The sequence below is a fragment of the Sander lucioperca genome, chromosome 8 (assembly GCF_008315115.2).
Source record: "Sander lucioperca isolate FBNREF2018 chromosome 8, SLUC_FBN_1.2, whole genome shotgun sequence".
NCBI classification, from domain to species: domain Eukaryota; kingdom Metazoa; phylum Chordata; class Actinopteri; order Perciformes; family Percidae; genus Sander; species Sander lucioperca.
This window is the reverse complement of record NC_050180.1, coordinates 34,198,667-34,219,102: the sequence shown is the minus strand read 5'-3', so window position 1 is coordinate 34,219,102 and position 20,436 is coordinate 34,198,667. Positions and strand designations below refer to the sequence as shown.

The following is a 20,436-nucleotide window of genomic DNA, read 5'->3' as shown; positions in this document are numbered from 1 at the left end:
CCGTTAGCTAGCAGCTGGAGTAAACACGGTTAAAATGCTGACAGTTAAACGGTGTAAAAGTCCATCCATCCATCTTCTTCCGCTTATCCGGTAACGGGTCGCGGGGGTAGCAGCTCCAGCAGGGGACCCCAAACTTCCCTTTCCCGAGCCACATTAACCAGCTCCGACTGGGGGATTCCGAGGCGTTCCCAGGCCAGGTTGGAGATATAATCCCTCCACCTAGTCCTGGGTCTTCCCCGAGGCCTCCTCCCAGCTGGACGTGGCTGGAACACCTCCCTAGGGAGGCGCCCAGGGGGCATCCTTACCAGATGCCCGAACCACCTCAACTGGCTCCTTTTGACGCGAAGGAGCAGCGGCTCTACTCCGAGCTCCTCACGGATGACTGAGCTTCTCACCCTATCTCTAAGGGAGACGCCAGCCACCCTCCTGAGGAAACCCATTTCGGCCGCTTGTACCCTGGATCTCGTTCTTTCGGTCATGACCCAGCCTTCATGACCATAGGTGAGGGTAGGAACGAAAACTGACCGGTAGATTGAGAGCTTTGCCTTCTGGCTCAGCTCTCTTTTCGTCATAATGGTGGGATAAATTGAGTGTAATACCGCACCCGCTGCGCCGATTCTCCGACCAATCTCGCGCTCCATTGTCCCCTCACTCGCGAACAATACCCCAAGGTACTTGAACTCCTTCACTTGGGGTAAAGACTCATTCCCTACCTGGAGAAGGCACTCCATCGGTTTCCTGCTTAGAACCATGGCCTCAGATTTAGAGGTGCTGATCCTCATCCCAGCTGCTTCACACTCGGCTGCGAACCGATCCAGTGAGTGCTGAAGGTCACAGGCCGACGATGCCATCAGGACCACATCATCCGCAAAAAGCAGTGATGAGATCCCCAGCTCACCAAACTGCAACCCCTCTCCACCCCGACTACGCCTCGATATCCTGTCCATAAATACTACAAACAGGATTGGTGACAAAGCGCAGCCCTGGCGGAGGCCAACTCTCACCTGAAACGAGTCCGACTTACTGCCGAGAATCCGGACACAGCTCTCGCTTTGGTCGTACAGAGATTGGATGGCCCTGAGAAGGGACCCCCTCACCCCATACTCCCGCAGCACCTCCCACAGTATCTCCCGGGGGACCTGGTCATACGCCTTCTCCAGATCCACAAAGCACATGTAGACCGGTTGGCCATACTCCCAGGCTCCCTCCAGGATCCTTGCGAGAGTAAAGATCTGGTCCGTTGTTCCACGACCAGGACGGAATCCGTATTGTTCCTCTTCAACCTGAGGTTCGACTATCGACCGAACCCTCCTTTCCAGCACCTTGGAGTAGACTTTACCGGGGAGGCTGAGAAGTGTGATACCCCTGTAATTGGCACACACCCTCTGGTCCCCCTTTTTGAAAAGGGGAACCACCACGCCGGTCTGCCACTCCTTAGGCACCGTCCCCGACTTCCACGCAATGTTGAAGAGGCGTGTCAACCAAGACAACCCCTCCACACCCAGAGCTTTAAGCATTTCTGGACGGATCTCATCAATCCCTGGGGCTTTGCCACTGTGGAGTTGTTTAACTACCTCAGCAACTTCCACCAGGGAAATTGACGACAATCCTCCCCATCATCCTCCAGCTCTGCCTCTACCATAGAGGGCATATTAGTCGGATTTAGGAGTTCCTCAAAGTGCTCCTTCCACCGCCCTATTACCTCCTCAGTTGAGGTCAACAGCGTCCCATCCTTACTGTACACAGCTTGGATGGTTCCCCGCTTCCCCCTCCTGAGGTGGCGAACGGTTTTCCAGAAGCACCTTGGTGCCGACCGAAAGTCCTTCTCCATGTCTTCTCCGAACTTTTCCCACACCCGCTGCTTTGCCTCTTTCACGGCAGAGGCTGCAGCCCTTCGGGCCCTTCGGTACCTTGCAACTGCCTCCAGAGTCCCCTGGGATAACATATCCCGGAAAGATTCCTTCTTCAGTCGGACGGCTTCCCTGACCACCGGTGTCCACCACGGTGTTCGTGGGTTACCGCCCCTTGAGGCACCTAAGACCCTAAGACCACAGCTCCCCGCCGCAGCTTCAGCAATGGAAACTTTGAACATTGTCCACTCGGGTTCAATGCCCCCAGCCTCCACAGGGATGCACGAAAAGCTCCGCCGGAGGTGTGAGTTGAAAGTCTGTCGGACAGGGGCCTCCTCCAGACGTTCCCAATTTATCCGCACTACCCGTTTGGGCTTACCAGGTCTGTCCAGAGTCTTCCCAGAGTCTTCCCACACCCTCTGACCCAACTCACCACCAGATGGTGATCAGTTGACAGCTCTGCCCCTCTCTTCACCCGAGTGTCCAAAACATACGGCCTCAGATCAGATGAAACGATTATAAAATCGATCATTGACCTTTGGCCTAGGGTGCTCTGGTACCAAGTACACTTATGAGCATCCCTATGTTCGAACATGGTGTTCGTTATAGACAATCCATGACTAGCACAGAAGTCCAACAACAAACAACCACTCTGGTTTAGATCAGGGAGGCCGTTCCTCCCAATCACGCCTCTCCATGTGTCTCCATCATTTCCCACGTGCGCGTTGAAGTCCCCCAGCAGAACTATGGAGTCCCCCACTGGAGCCCCATACAGGACTCCATTCAAGGTCTCCAAATTAAGCTCCGGTGTAAAAGTGTGACTGTATTTCACTGGAGAGGATTCTAACACCAGACTGTGGCTGCATTCAAAGTTGTTGTAAAATACCCTTTTCCCATCCAGTGGTTGTTTTGTAGTTTAACAGGAATTTACGGGTGAAATAAGTTATTGTTATTCCATTTTTAATAAATCATTTAATTTTGACCCTGTGGCCTTAGCAATACACAAGCCGTTCGTTAATGTCGCCGTTTTAAAAGTATCGTTTTAGCACCGGGAAAATGTTGTTTTCCCTTTATTTTCTTCCTGGGGGGGGCTGGTGTCAACTTTTTCAGCCCTTCTGAGTTTGCAGTATGCCTGCCGGATCAGCAAACTTTTCCAATGCTGCCGTTACAAAAGTTCGACCCACTGGGCCACTGGGGTTTGTCCTGGCTGAGTTTGAGTTGCTACGGACGCTAACTGAAGGGCTGTCTCCAGAGCTTGTTTCATTCTTTGAATTCTTGTTCAAATTTGGGTAATCATTATGACGTGTCAGTAAAGATGCAGTGTTATTCTGTCTTTTTTACTACTTGAGAATTTACGTATTCGTAGTGGTAGACCATGAAGTGAAGTGTGGGGGGTGTTGTGGGAAGAAGTGAGATGCTTTGACATTCATTATTACATGACAATTGAATGCCAATCTGCAGCAGGGAGATACGATTTGTTTGTTTCCGTTTCGATAAGGGCAGATCTTATGGTGAGCGTTGCACTAACGAAGTGTCCTCAAATCTCCGATATGTCAAACTGTAGCTGCTGACCCAGCATTATCCGTCTTCTCCTGATTTTTCTGCTTTAGTAAGCTCATACAACAGAACATCTTACGGTCTATTTTCTTAGTATAAGCCAAGTCTTTTTTTAAGATTTAAAGCCATGCTGTTTAATTTAACGTCCTTCTAATCAGAGAATCGGAGCGCCAGCGAGCAGTGAGCACGAACGGGAGTATTTTGGATTGAGCACAGAGATTTTTAAAGTTGAGCGTGGAGCAATATTGAGCGGGGCAGCGGAGGGTAGTTACGGCTCCGTGAGTGTGGAACGGAAATTCGCACGACCTGGGTTTCTGCTCTTAAGCTGCAAGGAACCTCCCAGTTGATGTGTCCATTAGCAACGGCTCAAGCAAGCAACTGGTGGGAATGTGTTTGTGGAGATAGTTCGTAAAAGAATTCTCGAGAAACATCCAGCATTTTTATCGTTGGGGTGTCCTGTGCCTCCTCACTGGAGACCCAGGTGGACCCCTTCAACCCACTGTGGCTCCGTTTCTCGAGGGGATTGTGCTGCCAAACGTCTGGTTTTACTCATACAGATTTTAGGGGCCATTTTGGGACTACATCGTGTGCAATGAGCCCCTTCTCTCTCTGTCCCAAAGGGAGCAGAGCATCACTGCCTCTGACAGAATCACTCACAGCCTTTTTTCTCGCACCACTAATGGCTCCAAGAGGCTTGATGATCTTCACTAGTTTCTTCCATTACATCACGCTTGTAAAAAGTGAGGTGCCAACATTTCAGTCCTCCACCTCGGCAGAGCCAGACGCTCAAACGAACGTCCTTAATGTCCAGCTGATTACTGACTTGTTGAATTGTCACACCAGGGCTGAATATTGTATTCGATTACTACTTGGGTTTGTCTCACATGGATTTGAGCCGACAATTGCGCTTTTGGGAACTGTAGCTTGAACTCTATTTTACAGCTTGGGATTGGGTGCAGTCTGCTCATTTTTAGGCAACGCTGACCATTTCATTTTTTCAGTACAGCTGTCTGCTGTTTCAATGGCAGGTGTAACCAGCTCGCGGTTTAAACAGGTTCTGAACCAAGCCGCTTAAACCGAGCCCGGTACCTCTGCCTCTATTGGTTTGCGGTGACCTTTCTCGTCTGTTTTGCCCACGGCTGCCCCCCCTACCTCACCCATGACTTTGAAAGCCTGCAGTGTTGTTTCCCTGCCAAGCTTGTATGTCTCCATCTCTGAGGCCTGGGGAATGTGTCAATGGGGGAAGGGAGGGTGTCATGTTGGGTTTGCGAGGAGGGATTACGTCACCCTGAGGCCAAGGCCAAGGCCCAGAGGAATGCTGAGCTGTCAAATGCTGGAGTGGTGCTCACCCGGAGAATCACTGGCCCAACTATCCAGCCTGTCCGTACGAGCTTGTGGTAGTATTGGGGATGTTAACGATTAACCGTAAACCAACAATAAGAATATTGACGGATCAGTTAAACAGTTAAAAACAAATTAACAAATCAAAGTTATGAAATGCGTTTTGCATTGTAAAAGGAAAATAGGCTATACAATCTATTTCCTAACTGCCTGTTAGCTTGCTAGTGCCGACTTTGTACGAGCAAGTTGCTTTTAAAGCTGCTCTTTTTTTTCCTGCTAAGTTCGTGGCTCTCTGCTGGACGGTGCTCACACTGGAGAGCTACGTGACACGTGACACATGCCACTATATCGATAAGGACTGGCGGGTCACATCGGCCGCCTACACACGGTATGCCAGGCAGACACACAGGTGACAAACAGGAGACAGGCTCGCACATATGCTCCGCAGAGAGCTGAGGACATCTACCAGTCGCGGAATCGCTGAGGACATCTACCAGTTGCGCAAGCGATTCCAGGAAAGTGGCTGCATGTGTCCATGACAAAACACTGTGGCTGCACGACTGGTAAAAGTCTGCATTTGTGAGTGGACACAACACGGAAAGTACGTCTGAGCGTCCTGCACGGGTGAACCAGGACTCCGTTGTCTGACAGGTAATGATCGGTCAGGAAAAAAAAATCTAAATTGGCATCCCTAGATTGTATTAAACATTAACAGTTCCAAAGTTTGTTCCATGGTAAAAATCCAACCGAAACAAGCTTTGCAACAAGAGAACATTAGCTTAGAAATAGCACGCAAATTTGAAAGTACAACAAGTTTGAACATTTTATGCCATGGAATCTCATATAGTACACCAAATGGCACCCCTATAATGGAGCCAAATTGTGTTATCTGCTTGAACTATTTGGAAAAATGTGCAGTGGTTTTGCTGTCAGATCTCCTTTTCTAAAGGAGAGAGTAGTCCTTTTGCTTATCTTATGGCTGGAGTCTGCCTTACGCTGTGTGTCACAACCTATTCTGTAGAAGAGCTGTGCTTTCCAAGCATTCACTTTGGATTCTGCCCGAGAGGGAGGAGAGGGTGAACTCAGAGCACAGAGGGAAGGGAGGGAGGGAGAGAGGGAGGGACCAGATGAACGAGGAGGAGGCACAGGGAGACGGGGAGGAGGAAATGGGGGCAATGAGTTCAGGGGGTGTGTGTGTGTGTGTGTGTGTGTGTGTGTGTGTGTGTGTGTGTGTGTGTGTGAGAGAGAGAGAGAGAGTGTGTGTGTGAGGGAGGCATCCAGTCAGCGGCGAGCTCAGTGCCCTGTCGCTTCATACAGGAGAAAGGCTTCATGCTGACATGCAATTGCCATTGTTGTCATAGCTACACAGTGAGTGGGTTCAATTGGAAACTCGTGTTTGTTTTTGTATTAATCTGCTCTCGTCTCTGTAGACCCGTTTGTTTCAACATTGTTAAGAGACCAGTTTATTGCTAACACGACAGCAGACCAAGCGCTGCACTTGTGTGAAGTCAGCCTTGAGCCCGTGGACCAGAGAAACTCTGCAGACACTGGAGTTTGTATTTTAACCAATACATAACAAATTCAGTCTTTTGCTGAAATGTCAACGTCAAGCTTTTCTTCAGCCAAAGTCTGCATATTTATGCGGAGGCCACATTTCTCAAATACGCCGCACTTTCGCTGCATAAATTGTCGATTTCCGCGAAAAAATATGCAGGGCTTGCATGATTTCATAATCCTCGCATTTTGATTGCAAAAAAGTCACATATGTTGCGATTACTTCACACAAGAGCAGCCATTTTCCCCTGTTGCCATGGGAACGTTAAGTAATGTAATTACGCGACGTGAAGATCATTGAAAAGCTGCAAACCCCGCGATGAAGCCATGATGAAACCGCAGTTTTTGCAAGTTTCATCATCATTTCAATTTCATTGCATAAAATGTCATAAATATCCCGCATATTCCATCGCATTTTTTAAGAAAACGTGCCGCATAATCAAGGATTTTTGCCCGCAACAGTCACTAAAAAACTCTTCTTTTTTCTGGAAGGACTGATATATGGGCGCCCTATTATTTTTTAAATTTTTTTTTATAAACGGTTAATCTGTTGATTACTTTCTAGATTAATGGATTAGTTGTTCGGTCTATAAAATGTCAGTGTTGCCCAAAGGCCAAGATGACGTCCTCCAATGTCTTGTTTTGTCCACAACTCAGTTATTATATAATATTTAGTTCACTGTCACGGAGGAGTGAAGAAACTAGGCCTGCACGATATTGGAAAAAACTTACATTGCGATATTTTTTTCCCCTGCGATATGAAAAAAAGACTAATTCTTACAAGAGGACATAAATAGCCCTATTTAGAAATACTAAATCACTCTCAACTACTGGGGTGATTTTGTAGGGGAGTGCATCTACAAAGAAAATAAAAATGAAAAAGGAAATTTTCTTATGTGAACCAGTCTTTGTTGAACTTTAATGCTTTACAAAAACCAAAGCAAGTAAGCGCTGTGACTACTCTTCTGAAGTGATTTTGGAGAGGGACATTAGGAAGAAATACACTGGTTGACTGACATGGCACCATTGTATTCATATAATATCAATCCAGGCTAAAGTGAATGATATTAATAATGCATGCATGTTGCTTCCTCTAAATTTCAGGTTGTGGTCGACTAGCGGGGCCTGCTTTGGTTGTTTGATAAATTGATCATGGTTGTTGGTTTCCTGTGCATGCAGAGCCTGCATGTCACACTCGTGCAACAAACTGTGTATCCAAGAGCACTTCAATCAGTGTAAATGACGTTATATCAGAAACAGACTGCTGTTGTAGATTAGTGTTACGTTTCCAGCGTCGCAGCTCTGAACCATAACGTTAGTTGGGACAGACGCCTTGTTTCTTTAGGCTAACTATGTTAGCTTTAGCCTGGCTGGTAGCAGCTTTCTGGGGTGAAAAATGGCCGGGAGATGTCGTGATTACGTTGCATTAATCAGGTGATTTAGTTTGTCTTTGCAGCGAACATAAAACACTGACTACTGTAGCTTCACTACCCATGGAAAAGCATGTGCATCACTGTGTCACTTACGGTACTTTTCTACACACGGGAGAGCCTCACTTCCCATAACACACCCCCCCACCCCCTCCGGAGTAACGTTACGTTACATGGCCACCTGTCTAAAAGGGGAAGGGTCGCCCGGTAACAATCATGGAAAAGGAGAACGGTGAAAGTTTACCTTTTTTTTTTTATCAAGCAGCAAAGAAGTTGTAGCGTCAACATCGCAACGTCCTGCGATTTGACTATCTCGCATGCGCACATTGCGATGTAGACGATGAAACAAAATATCGTGCAGACCTAGAAGAAACTAGAAAATACTCACATTTAAGAAGCTGGAATCAGAGAATTTCTTTCTTTTCTTTTTCATAAAAAATGACACAAACCAATCGATAGGTTGATGTAATAGCTGACAATCAATTCATCTTTGCAGCTCTTTGTTTGCTGGTGACTGTAGTATTTATGATGGGCCATACGGTGGTTTTGAAAAAGAAACCCTGTTGCATGATTATGATGTTTGAAAAAAAGATTTGTGCTTTGTTGTGTTTCTGTACAGAAGCGAATCAATTTCTAAGCAGTCTAGCTGAAAACTTCGCATTGTGTAGTTAACATCTATCTCTTCCGTCGCAGAGTGTAAATAACTGACAGCTGGTCGTTAGGGAACAGGACGTTGAATCTTCCAGTTAAACTTTTAAGCACCTCATAGCACTTATGAGGTTATAAGCTTAGTGTCTGGAAAGCCCGGATTTAAGACCTCATGGATTCAGAACTGTGAAATTGTCCATTCTGACTGGTAAGCTAGCAGCGAAAGCGCAGAGTCTGGAAATCTACTTGAAATTCAGTTTGCTTTAAATCCAGGTTTGGACATTCGTCTTCACTTTTTTTTTGTCCGTGGATCAATTATAAACATTTCAGGCGAGCAGTGGACTTATGGGCAGCTCAGACAAAAGCGTGGCAAAATGAGACGGAACCAAAAACACAGAAGCTTTCAGCGTTTTTTCTTTGGTTGTCGAATTTAGGGCTGCACATTATGACCTAAACTCAAAATCACGATTAATTGCACATTTTACCTCGATAACGATAAATGAACGATAATTAATCACGTTGTTCTAAATCGTCTTTTCTGTTCAGTTTTTTTTTTTAGGGAACAAGTTGCTCAGTTGACTCAGACTAAGGCTGGGCAATATATCGATATTATATCGATATTGTGATATGAGACTGGATATTGTCTTAGATTTTGGATATCGTAATGTCGTGATTACCCACTTATTCATTATATCCACATTAATGATGATTATTTATCAAAAATCACATTGTGTAAATATATTTTTTGTAAGCACCAACAGTCAACCCAACAATATCGGCGCAATATTTTTTATTTTTTATTTTATTTTTTATTTTTTTCTTTCCATATCGCCCAACTCTAACTCCGTTATGCTTTCCATGCGGCTGACTGGTCCGGGCGAAGTCACGTGACTACACACGTGTTACAATGTTTTTAAGGAGAAAGTAGGCCTATCAACAGGAATAAATTATCGGAATGCTCGTCATGGGAATAATACATCGATAACGGCTTCAGAATTTTGATGTCGATACATTTCCGAGGAATCGTCCAGCCCTAGTCAGTCATTCGAAAATTCAGTGTTTCCGCTATAAGTTACAGTTAACCAGTTACAGTACATGTCCAGTTACAGCTGTAGTGCCTATACAGCAGCGTCATTTCCCTTCTACCTGGGACCATGGTTGTTGGCACGTCAGCCGGCTCTGCCTACCTAATTTGCATATTGAAATTAAACTGTAACGCAAGCAGAATTATGATACCGGCAACACTGTTTAATACCAGGTCTAAATGCAAAGGCCCGTGATCACATGTCATTATCCAAATACAGATACAGATCACACCATACCAGGTGTGAGGTCAAAGGCTCCCTAGTGCAAATTCTTACACTTCCCAATTAAAAGTATGTGGTAGTGTTAGATATTAACAGTCTAAGAAAAGTAAACTACAATCCAAAGTTTTCACGAGATGTAGGCAGCTGCCCTGATCATAAAGGCTGCAGTACACTTCTCTGATACATTTTTCTAAACGTATTTGGTTGTTCTACCGAAATGATGATTCATTTCTGGATGCAAGCATCTATAGGCCCGATTTAACTTGTGATATAATATACTTTTGCATGCATTTAACCACATCTATCTTGAATCAGATTGGGTCTGTGTTGCGTACTAATCTGGGTTGGCCCTACACCAGCTCAGAGGTTGTTGGTAATGCACTTGAAGCTGTCTGGTAATGGCAAACAACACCAGAATAAGAATTGCTTGTGAGGTTTAGCAGTTAATTTACAACTAGTCTGCCTTATTGGATGTACAGTGTGTCTGATGTCAGGCATTCTTCTCCCGTTCTGCTTTCTCCGCCATCTGTCCTCGACTAAAGAAATTCTTAGTCGACTAACACTCAAATGACTTTGATAGACTAATCAGTGGATTGAAGAAACACAAAGAATTGTACAAAGGAACCACTTTAAATATTGTGTTTACCAGAGATGTGCTCATCATTTCTTGGAAGTAAGTCATTCAGTATGAAAAAAACATTTAAAAAAAAATTACTAATCGACTAAAGACATCTCAGGCGACTAAGACCAAAAGGACCGATTAGTCGACTAATCGACTAAAGCGTGATTTATGGTTCTGCGGAAGCTCTATGCAGAGCTTTCCCGTAGCCTACGTAAGTGGCCTGAAGAGAGAGTGTGTGTGTGTGTTTGTGTGTGTGTGTGTGGATCTCTTTAAGAGAATAGCAGGGCCGGCGTGTGTGTGTGTGTGTGTGTGTGTGTGTGTGTGTGCGTGCGTTGGCGGGAGTGTGTGGTAGAGCGAGTGAGAGTGACAGTGATTAGTTTCAGAGCGAGTAATGACTCTAGAGTCATAGTGAGAGGAACAAAGTGTCTCCCCTGTGTTTTCTGACCACTGTCGGAAATCTGTAGCAGGAAAAGTTAACTCTCTCCTTGATTTCATGTTTATGGAGAAGGAGAACCAGGAAATTAGTAAGGGGAAATGCAACGCTACCAAGCCACGGCCGAGCGATGTACGTCCCTGTGTCAGGGTCCGGCGTAGGGTCCGTTTCTCCGCGTACCTACTTGCGTACCCACCCCATCGATTTAATGCAGAAGCATAAATCGACATTAAGAGGGGGCAGCCCCACTCTTTTGCAAAAGTACCGTTGGTGCATCTGGGGCTTAGTGCCGCCCCAGACGATAAGAACAACCCAGAGTGCTTTTTTTGCCCTAAATGTTGTTGGGAAAACTTGGGCAGTCGGACCATTCTCCAGCGCAGACTCGGCACTGTGGTTTGGCAATGCAAGACTTAGAAGTTAGAACCAACAGTTTAGGTAGATATCCATGAACTAACAAAACTTCTGAAGAAGCTGCTTCCTGTCGCTGTAATGTGACAGCCTGGAGACAGCCAATTAAGTGTAATTTCTGCGTCACTTCAGCTGCAGCTTTGGGAGATGGATGCATTTGCACCTTGTTAACATCTGGCTAGAACGCATCTCAAACCTAACCTGACTCCGCCAGATGGATTGCTTCGCATTTGCTCGGCATATCCATCTGGGAACTTTCCGTTGGAGAAGTTTTGGGAAGGGGCGAAAATACTGGTTAGCTGATTGGATAAACCATCTGTCTATCACCAACCTGACTCCGCCAGATAGCTCGCGAGATCAGGACGGTCTCACGAGGCTAATTTTCTTCACGACTAGCGGAGCCAGTTGATATATCAAACTCTTGCCGAAACCAGTCGGGAGAAGAGCAAAAACCTCTTTTCCTCTGAGAAAAGCCTCCAGTGCCGTTTTTTTGCTCTTCTTTCAATGTAGGAATACTTTTCTAATTCGGATAAAACTTGCGCGATAGCTACGCTCATCTCATCCGTGAAAGCCGCCATGCTGTTGAGACTGAACAGTCGCTTCTCGTTGCGTCAGCGTCACACCTAAACCCGCCTCAAAACCAACGTTGATTGGTCGGTCTTTTGGCGAACGGCTCCAAATTTTCTCTGTCTCAAGATGCCAGACTGATCTGGGAGTGGAGAACTGGAGCTCGCCAGATCAGGACGGTCTCACGAGGCTATCTCAAACCACGTCCCATCATGGTTTCAAAATGAGATTTCCCTCTGTCTCTAATGCTTTTTGGTTGCATTTTGTATGTTTTATTTTTATATATCTTAAAAAAAGAAGCTAGTCACAGTCATACCTAAATTATCACCACATTATCATTGTTGAAGTATTGAGTCATATTGTAATGTTTGAGTTTGTCATTGCCCAGCTCTGAAGAATGTTTGTGGAACAACCACTGATTCCAGCTGATTAAAAGTCAGCTTATCTGGTGCTAGAAGAATGTGGCGACTGGCCATGATCTGACCGTAAAGCCCAGTTCAGACCAAAGATTGGCGACGAGACGAGATGAAACCTGCATCGAGCCGGTCTGCAGCGTTCTGAAAGCTGCCAGTTCACGCCAATGAGACGAGACGGCGTATCATCTCCATAGCAACAACTCTTTGTACTTCCGTCCTAACTTCCGACTTTTAGGCTTTTTGTAGCTGGATATATCATTTGTTTCGTGTAAATATGAATGTGGATAACGTTAGTGATATTGAGATGCTTGCTACAGTTGCATTTCTAGTGATGAATCGGCGAAAACATGTTTTATCTCTGATTCACGGCTTTGTTCTAACGCCGCTGGGCGCTCTCTCTCTTCAGTCTCTCTCTCTCCCGTTGAGGCTCCGTCTAAATCTCTGCCATTTCAACCAGCTGTTTGTAACACAAAATAAAATGGATTATGGATAATTTTATTTCTATAGTTTATAGCCGACTCCACCAGCTGACTTCTCTATTGGCTGTTGAAACAGGAGACGTCTCTTACGTTGTAAAACCAGCTTCTGGAGACTCGACCAGCTGAGTCACAGCGACACCATCAGCTGGTTTGAGTCGAGCTGAGACGGGCCGGTTCAGACCGCTGCAACTTTTCCCCTCGACGTTCTAAAACGGTTTCGTCTAGTCGTGAATCTTTGGTCTGAACTGGGCTTAAGCAGCCGGATTATTTTCTATTTTCTATTATTATTATTTTATTTGTCTTGCCATTAGCGTGGGCCTAAATATTTGTCCACATTTCAAATGTTTTACTAAACCTACTCTGTTTCTGTGGCTTTTTTTCCCAGGGCAATCAAGGCGTTCCAGGAGGTGCTTTACATCGACCCCGGCTTCTCGAGAAGTAAAGAGATTCACCTGAGACTGGGACTCATGTTTAAAGCCAACACAGACTACGAGTCAAGCCTAAAGGTAAATCGAAAACGACTGAAGTTTTTCTCAAATTGTGTAATACCGGTAGTCGTATGGCTGCACCATATGACAAAAAAAAATATCTAATGGTGATTATTTTGGCTGATATTGTCAATGCGATATGATTCACGGTTTAGGGAAGACTTAGGTGCGCGTATTTGTCGTTTTAGGCATCCATCCTCAAGAAAATGTTAAGTTTTTCAATTTAAAAAAAAAAAACATGCAATTTCCCCGTACATTTTGTATCTCTTTGTAGCCTTGTTGTGTCTCTTTTTGGTCATTTTGTTTCCTTTGGGGCTGTTTTGGGTCTCTGTGGTCATTTGGCGTCTCTTTGTAGTCGGTTTGTGGCACTTTGTGGTAGTTTTGCATTTCTTTTTCACGTTTTGGCCCGTTATTATCACCATATCTGTGTCTAAAACGTTGGAAAAGCTGGAGCAGATCATACATAGCAAGCTCAACGACAAAACTTAACGCTAAAGAAGTCCAACTACAGTCATTGGATCTGAGGAAAGTCTTTCCGTTGCGTTCATTCGGCTTCGGTGCTGCCCAAAACGTCTCGGGTGCTGCACCTAAACCTTATAACGGCGGGGGACAACCCTGGAAATGATCCACGATTTTGGAGGGAATGATCATTTTTGTATCATTATTGTCATTTTCATTGAAAAATATTAAAATTTAAAGGAATTAAAATGATTTATAGTGGGATTTTTGCGAGGCTCTGTACCAAACGGACGGGGTTATTTTTCAAACTTTTTTTCCGGGCAGCTAGAATTTTTTTCTTTTTGTTCTTTTTTTCTTTCTTGTCTGACTGGACAGGTGAAAAAAAACCTTAGCGTTGAACCCGGCACAGTGGACTCATGTTCCATCCATTCCGGTCTGTATTGTACACCTGATGTGTAGTCATAGAAGCCTCCTTCCTGCCGAAACAGACTTGACCTCCCTAGTCCTCAGATTAACAAAGGCGGGCGGGTCATGTGATCCGTCCCGTCTGTCTGAGCTAAACCCTGTCTACTCTCTGCCGACACCTGTGCATGTCACCATTGACGTCCCGGCAGTAACGAAGGGCTTTCTGAACGGAGCCTATGGATCTATTGTTGTCTGAGAGTCCTGGTTCCCTTTCGGGACAGACTGCCATCTGATCCTGGGCTTTGTCCTACTGCAGACATTCTGTCACAGGAGTTTTTAAAAAAACAACATTTGAACGCACACTGTTGAACCTTGCAGGGCATTGGTTTGCGTTCAGACTTCAAAGCTGTGTGGTGAATGGAATAATCCCTTTTGTGATTTAGGGAAATATGTTATTATAATTCAATATTCGCGATTGAATCGCCACCTTTTTGACTAGGGATGCAAGATATTAGGAAAATACGCGACGAGTAGGGCTGCACGATGTGAGGAAAAGCTGCGATGTGCGATAACATTGTTTAATATTGCGATGACGATATGACTTGCGATAAATATTCAAATGTGAATGTTAGCTATACTGTTCCCATGTCTTAGTGCTTTAATAGGTTCTTTGCGAACCTAAACATTGAATAGCCTATTCCCACTGAATAAAGAAATCAAATAGATAATTTTTGACATGCTTTTATTGAACAAATTACACATAAATGAGGCATTATAACTATAAGAAATTAACGTTCGACGAAAATCTTTTAAACTGACCTTTGTTGATCTGAAATGAAGACAGATTCAGCAACTGCACGGCCTATTTCTCGCTTAAAATGTTTTCAGAAACACGTTTCGGTGAACTATTTTAGTAAAATATGAGATCGTATTCTGAACGAGACGCCATGACAGTCTGGCTGTGAATTTCCGGAGAAAAAAGAACCACGTGGCGCGTTCGTCCAATCAGCTGCCGGTTTTCATTTTCTGTGAAATAATCAGACTGTTAATGGACACAATACAGAGCAGCGCCGCCTGCTGGTATGGAGACGTATTACGCTTTGCGTCGTCTCAGTGTGTAACCTGTTGTCCCTTATTCATCGTGTCAGGCTGTCTGTTGCGATGTGTTCATCGCGCTAGTTCATATCGCGATGACGATGAAAATTCAATGTATCGTTCAGCCCTAGCGACGAGGTTGTTGAATGTCACAATAACGACATCACTTGCGATACATAAACGGATATTAAAGTGAACTCGGTTCTGCTGCTTTCCGTATTCTGCTAAAATGCAACCAACTGTTTGTTGAATTTAAAACCAATGAAAGCAAATCATTCCCAACTTTCTTATATTGAACAAATTGGACATTGTTAGTTGCATTATAAAGTGCAGTTTTCTACTGCTGTTTTCTTTCAACTAACCTCGGAGTGTCTTTCGCGATGTGGTTATTGCGAAAGTTGATATCACAAAGACGATAGAAAGACGATATATTGTGCAGCCTTGGTTTTATCAAAGCATTTAAATGCATAATGTTGAGCCTTGCAGAGCATTGTTTTGCGTTTTTAATCTTCGTGGCTGTGTGGTCAATGGGATTATCCCTTTTCTGATTAAGAGACATATGTTATTATAATGTAATATTCGCGATTGAATCGCCACCTCTGACACAGTTTGACAACAGGCAAACTGAACATTAAGATTCTCAAAGGTAGTGTTTATTGCAAAGCTGTTATAGTGGATCGCACGCTTTCGTGATAGTTTGTCTACCCTTTCACAATTAAAATTCAAAGAGTGTGTAGTGTCTAGGAGACGATGCACTGTGTGTAAGTCTGTGTGTGGTGATGCTTGTGGTGGTCCAGCATTGAGCTGAAAGGGGCTGCACGTGCTGCACGTCCGCACTCTCTGCCTCTCCCTCTAAGTCCTGGCTCATTTCATCAACACACACACACACACACACACACACACAATCAGCACAGACAGACACAACACAAACACACAGGCAGAATTGCACACACATACAGGCAGAGTCCACACACACACACACACACACACACACACACACACACACAATCAGCACAGACAGACACCACGCATACATAGGCAGAATCAGCACACACATGCCTGCCCCAGTTATCCACAGGGAGGGGTGGGTGTGCGCTTACAGGAGCAGAGATTGAATAAAGGTAGCAGAGGGAGAAATGAGAGGAGGGAAGTAGAAAGGGGAAAACAGGAAATTTGTTAGAAAAGGCAGTTTGCTGCAGCAGATGAGTGTCCGGAGGAAGGGAATAAAGAGACATGTTTTTATGAAGGGCGCGTGTTTCACGGGGCTTCCTCTTCTTTCATCCCCCTTTCCCTCGGTGCACATTGGATAGAGGAAGAGATTGAGAGGGAGCAAGTAGAGCTGCAAAAATGAATCGACTGATCGGTTAGTTGTCAACATTTAGATAATCGCCAACTATTTTCTTGATCGGATAATTGGTTTGAGTATTTTTTTTTTTTTTTTTTTACAGCTTGTTAAATGTGAATATTTTCTAGTGTCTTCTCTCCTCTGTGACAGTAAACTGAATATCTTTGAGTTGTAAACAAGACATTTGAGGAGGTCATCTGGGGCTTTTTGGGAAACACTGATCCACATTTTTCACCGTTTTCCGTCTTTTTATAGACCAAACACTTAATCAATTAATCGAGAAAATAATCGACCGATTAAATCGATAACGAAAATAACTGTTGGTTGCAGCCGTAGCACCAAGAGAGTTTCTGAGAATGCATTGTAACCTCATTAGGCGCCAGTAACTGCAGTTTTACATATAATCACACGTAGGTGTATGTAGGAAATCAAATATCACAATATTTTTGTCCAAACGCATCAATGTCGATATTGAGGCGATATTGTAATGTCGATATAATATCCATATAGTGCCGAGCCCTATAATCACACCTAACTTCTCTCCTTTACCCACGATAATCACATTCCATCAGTGGCTGCTGATTTAGCCAATGAGAGAGAGGGAAACGAGATTGCGAGAGTGTGTTTTGTGCGCTGTACATGGTTAAAGTGATGAGTTGGCTGCCGTGTAGCCATAGAGAAGAGCTTTGAGCTGAGAAAGGAGGTGAGATGGAGGGAGGGAGCTGGGGGGGGGGGGGGGGGGTACTGCCTGTTCCAGCTTTGAGGTATTGTGTGTCATCTCTTTGCACTCTCCACTGCAGCCGTCTGCTGAATAGTAATCAGTGACACCAGGAGAGAGAGAGAGAGAGAGAGAGAGAGAGAGAGAGAGAGAGAGAGAGAGAGAGAGAGAGAGAGAGAGAGAGAGAGAGAGAGAGAGAGAGAGAGAGAGAGAGAGAGAGAGAGAGAGAGAGAGAGAGAGAGAGAGAGAGAGAGAGAGAGAGAGAGAGAGAGAGAGAGAGAGAGAGAGAGAATACCAAGCTGACAATCCTGCTGCATTATCTGCCCGGTGGCAGAGCAAGTGTGAAAGAGAAGGAAAGGGAAGGATAGCAGAGACGGAGGGAGAGATCTGCAGGAGAATGCAGTGGGGTTCCAGGAGGAGAGTGATGTGCCAGGGATCTAGGTAACAAATTTGTGTGTGTTTGAGTGCAGTCTCTGACATTTAGGCATCTGGCTGTGATGATGACGTCTTGATGTTTTGTGGCTCATAGCTCTGCGTTAAAAGGAGTTTATTCTAAGCAAGGTGTCTCTGTGTGTGTGTGTGTGTGCACGTGTCAGTGTGTGAAGCTCTTGCGCCCCAGTCTAAATGGCAGATGCTGGTATTTGGCTTTGCGGTTCCAGCATTTCTATTTTTTTTCTTTCTTTCTTTCTTCCTTTTTCTAAGAAATCCACCACAGTTGACCGGTGGAGTAGGGCAGCACCAGCCGTATAGTCTGTTCTCTAACCACATGCTAGATGCTTGTGTGCAGTTCCTGTTTTCAGGAGGTGCTAATGTTCAAGAGCTGTGAGCTTTTTTTACTGACCCAGATAAGGGACACTGCCGGTGCCTCTTTTAAATGCATGAAGCCGCATGTGACTGCATTGGTTCACGGTGCAGCTTTTCATTGAGTAAGTGCAACATAACCTGTCACCTTGAAGCCACCTATGGGTGCCTTCAGCGCTTAACATGATATGGCACCAAGCTTGGAATTTTAGTGTTATTCCCTCTATCCACTCGGGTGCCTTTCAGCTGCTGGTGGGAGTGTCTAAATCTGCTCTGTATCTTTCTGGTACCCAGTGAAACCTACGGTCAGACTTATGGTGGCTTACCAACATGAGTAGCAAGCAACACGCACACCACTTGCTTTGTCTCCGTTGTGGTGCAGGGCATTAATTCCCGCCGAAGATTAATCTTCAAAAAGAAAAAGAAAACTCCTGCACACGCTTGTCACCTCTGCATTGGTTTATTTGTTCGGCCGACGTTATGGTCACAAAGACCTTTATCAAGACACATAGCAGTAAAGTGACATAGTGCTTAAATACTTCAAATAACAGAAGATAAAAACTACATTTTTTTAAAGTCAGTGGCACACACGACCTAACTCAGGTATATAATGCAGAACTGCCCTTCTCTTGACTTCCCAAAAAAACCCTTTCCCTTGTTTCTCTGTATCTTACGACAAACATGCAAAATACACCAGTAGACTTTGATGCTAGTCTAAATGTATACCACTGCAACCATGTGAACACATGCTTAGAGGGAAGTAATAGAGTTGTATGGCAGCCCTAAGGGAGTCAAGAGAAGGCCAGAAGAAAGAGCCCCAGAGAGTGTATCTGTAGCTGTGTGAAGTACTCTGATATGCTGATATGTTCAATGACCCAGGATCGAGATAGTGGCTAGTAGCGTGCCACGCCTTGGCAGTGAGGCTAAGCCTCTGCAGACATCTGTCTTACCCGGCAACTGTCTTTAGTTCACATGAAGGGATTGGGTGCCATTAAAACTGCTGGATATCAGAGTCTCGTTTTGAGCACAGTGTCGTCTGATTGAACTTGAGGAAGGAGGGATGATTGGAGCAAGAGGAGTGATCAACAGACAAGAGGGTTCAGCCCCATTCAGCTATCGGTGTCCTCACATGTTGCGTTCATGGTGTGCTGTGGATCTTCCAGCAGGGCTGGGTATCACCACCGAGTTCCTGAATCGATTTTATTTCGATTCACAACGTCCTGATTTGATTTCTGATATCAATCGATTCAATATTGATTCGATCAGGGATATTTCAGTTACCATACCAATTTTGCATGGGTATGAAAGAGATTTTCAGAAGTATGGCTGTAAATTAGACAAGGGACCCTCTAATCTGGTGCATTATTAAAAGTATTAATGTTGTTAAGAATTCACCCCAAAGCAATTACTTAGAGACCAAAAAAAAGTGCTTTCTTTAGTGCTGAGGCTGTGATGTAGAGACAATATACTTAAAGCCATACAACTGTGAAAATGGCCATGGCAGTTTGCCAGAATTCTGCCTAACTTTGGAGAGTTATTTATTATGACATGGATCACGTCATACCAATATCTTCACTCTAGCTTTAAGGCAGTGACACACAGAGCCCATAATCGGCCGTTGGACAGTCTGGCGAGGTCAGTGACTCAAGTCTGTTCGGTGTGTTTCCTGCCGTCGTCCGTCCGAGGAGCCGTCGGCCTTCATTTTGGCCGACCTAACATGTTGCGTCGGAGGAGCGGGCAGTCGGACTCCATGACCAATCTGATTGGCGGAGTGCTAACCCGGAAGTGACGAGTGGGATGAGCGTGACTAAGCCGCTCAAAATCTGACGAAAATCTATTAAACTGACCTTTTGTCGATTGTCAACTGCATGGTCTATTTCTCTCTTAAAATGTTTTCAGAAACACGTTTCGGTGAACTATGTTAGTAAAATATGAGATCGTATTCTGAACAAGCCGCCAACACACTCTGGCTTTGAATTTCTGGAGAAACCAGACCCACGTGACGCGTTCGTCCAATCAGCTGCCGGTTTTCATTTTTTTGGGCAACAATACAGATTAGCGCCGCCTGCTGTTATGGAGACATATTACACGCTCAAGTCGGCGTCGCTTCAGTGTGTTCTGAGGCACTTTTTGGACCTCGGGGAGCCGACTGATCAGTCCGACTGCCTTTTCTGCCGACGGTCGGCCGTCGGTTTGCTGTGTCAGGGGCTTTAAAAAGGAACCTAAAAGATTAATCTCAGGATTTTATGAAACGATATTGGATCATTCAAATTAAGATCGATTTGAATCGGAAAATCCTTTTTTTTTTTTTTTTAAACCCACCCTATCTTTCAGTAATACGAATTTCTCCCACAAGCTTGCAGTGCTTAACGTTACGGACAATCATTACCAGTAGGGATTAGGTGGTGATGTTTTTTTTTACCCTGCCATCACTTTAGCAACACGAACATGCAGACAGTTGATTGTGTAAAAGTTTAGGTATTTCTGTTCATAATAAATTGCCTTTTTCCCCC

At 44.8% G+C, this 20,436-nt stretch overlaps 1 protein-coding gene and 1 long non-coding RNA gene across 6 annotated transcripts in view; one reads left to right on the top strand and one right to left on the bottom strand.

Moving 5' to 3' along the window:
- The window catches only part of kdm6a (lysine (K)-specific demethylase 6A), a 67,237-nt gene that overhangs the window by 9,639 nt on the left and 37,162 nt on the right, over positions 1 to 20,436 (top strand). For 3 of the 5 annotated variants that reach the window (XM_036004083.1, XM_036004082.1, XM_031295590.2), the window contains exon 6: positions 12,998 to 13,118. In XM_036004083.1, the coding sequence (XP_035859976.1) occupies positions 12,998 to 13,118 (121 nt within the window). Of the gene's footprint in view, positions 1 to 6,007; positions 6,117 to 12,997; positions 13,119 to 17,348; positions 17,564 to 20,436 lie in introns of those variants that run through there. The other 2 variants (XM_036004084.1, XM_036004085.1) reach the window with 2 other exon arrangements.
- The window catches only part of LOC116050822, a 41,480-nt gene continuing 32,810 nt past the window's right edge, over positions 11,767 to 20,436 (bottom strand). The window contains exon 3 of the long non-coding RNA XR_004105177.1: positions 11,767 to 11,836. This is a non-coding gene — a long non-coding RNA (uncharacterized LOC116050822). The remainder of the gene's footprint in view (positions 11,837 to 20,436) is intronic.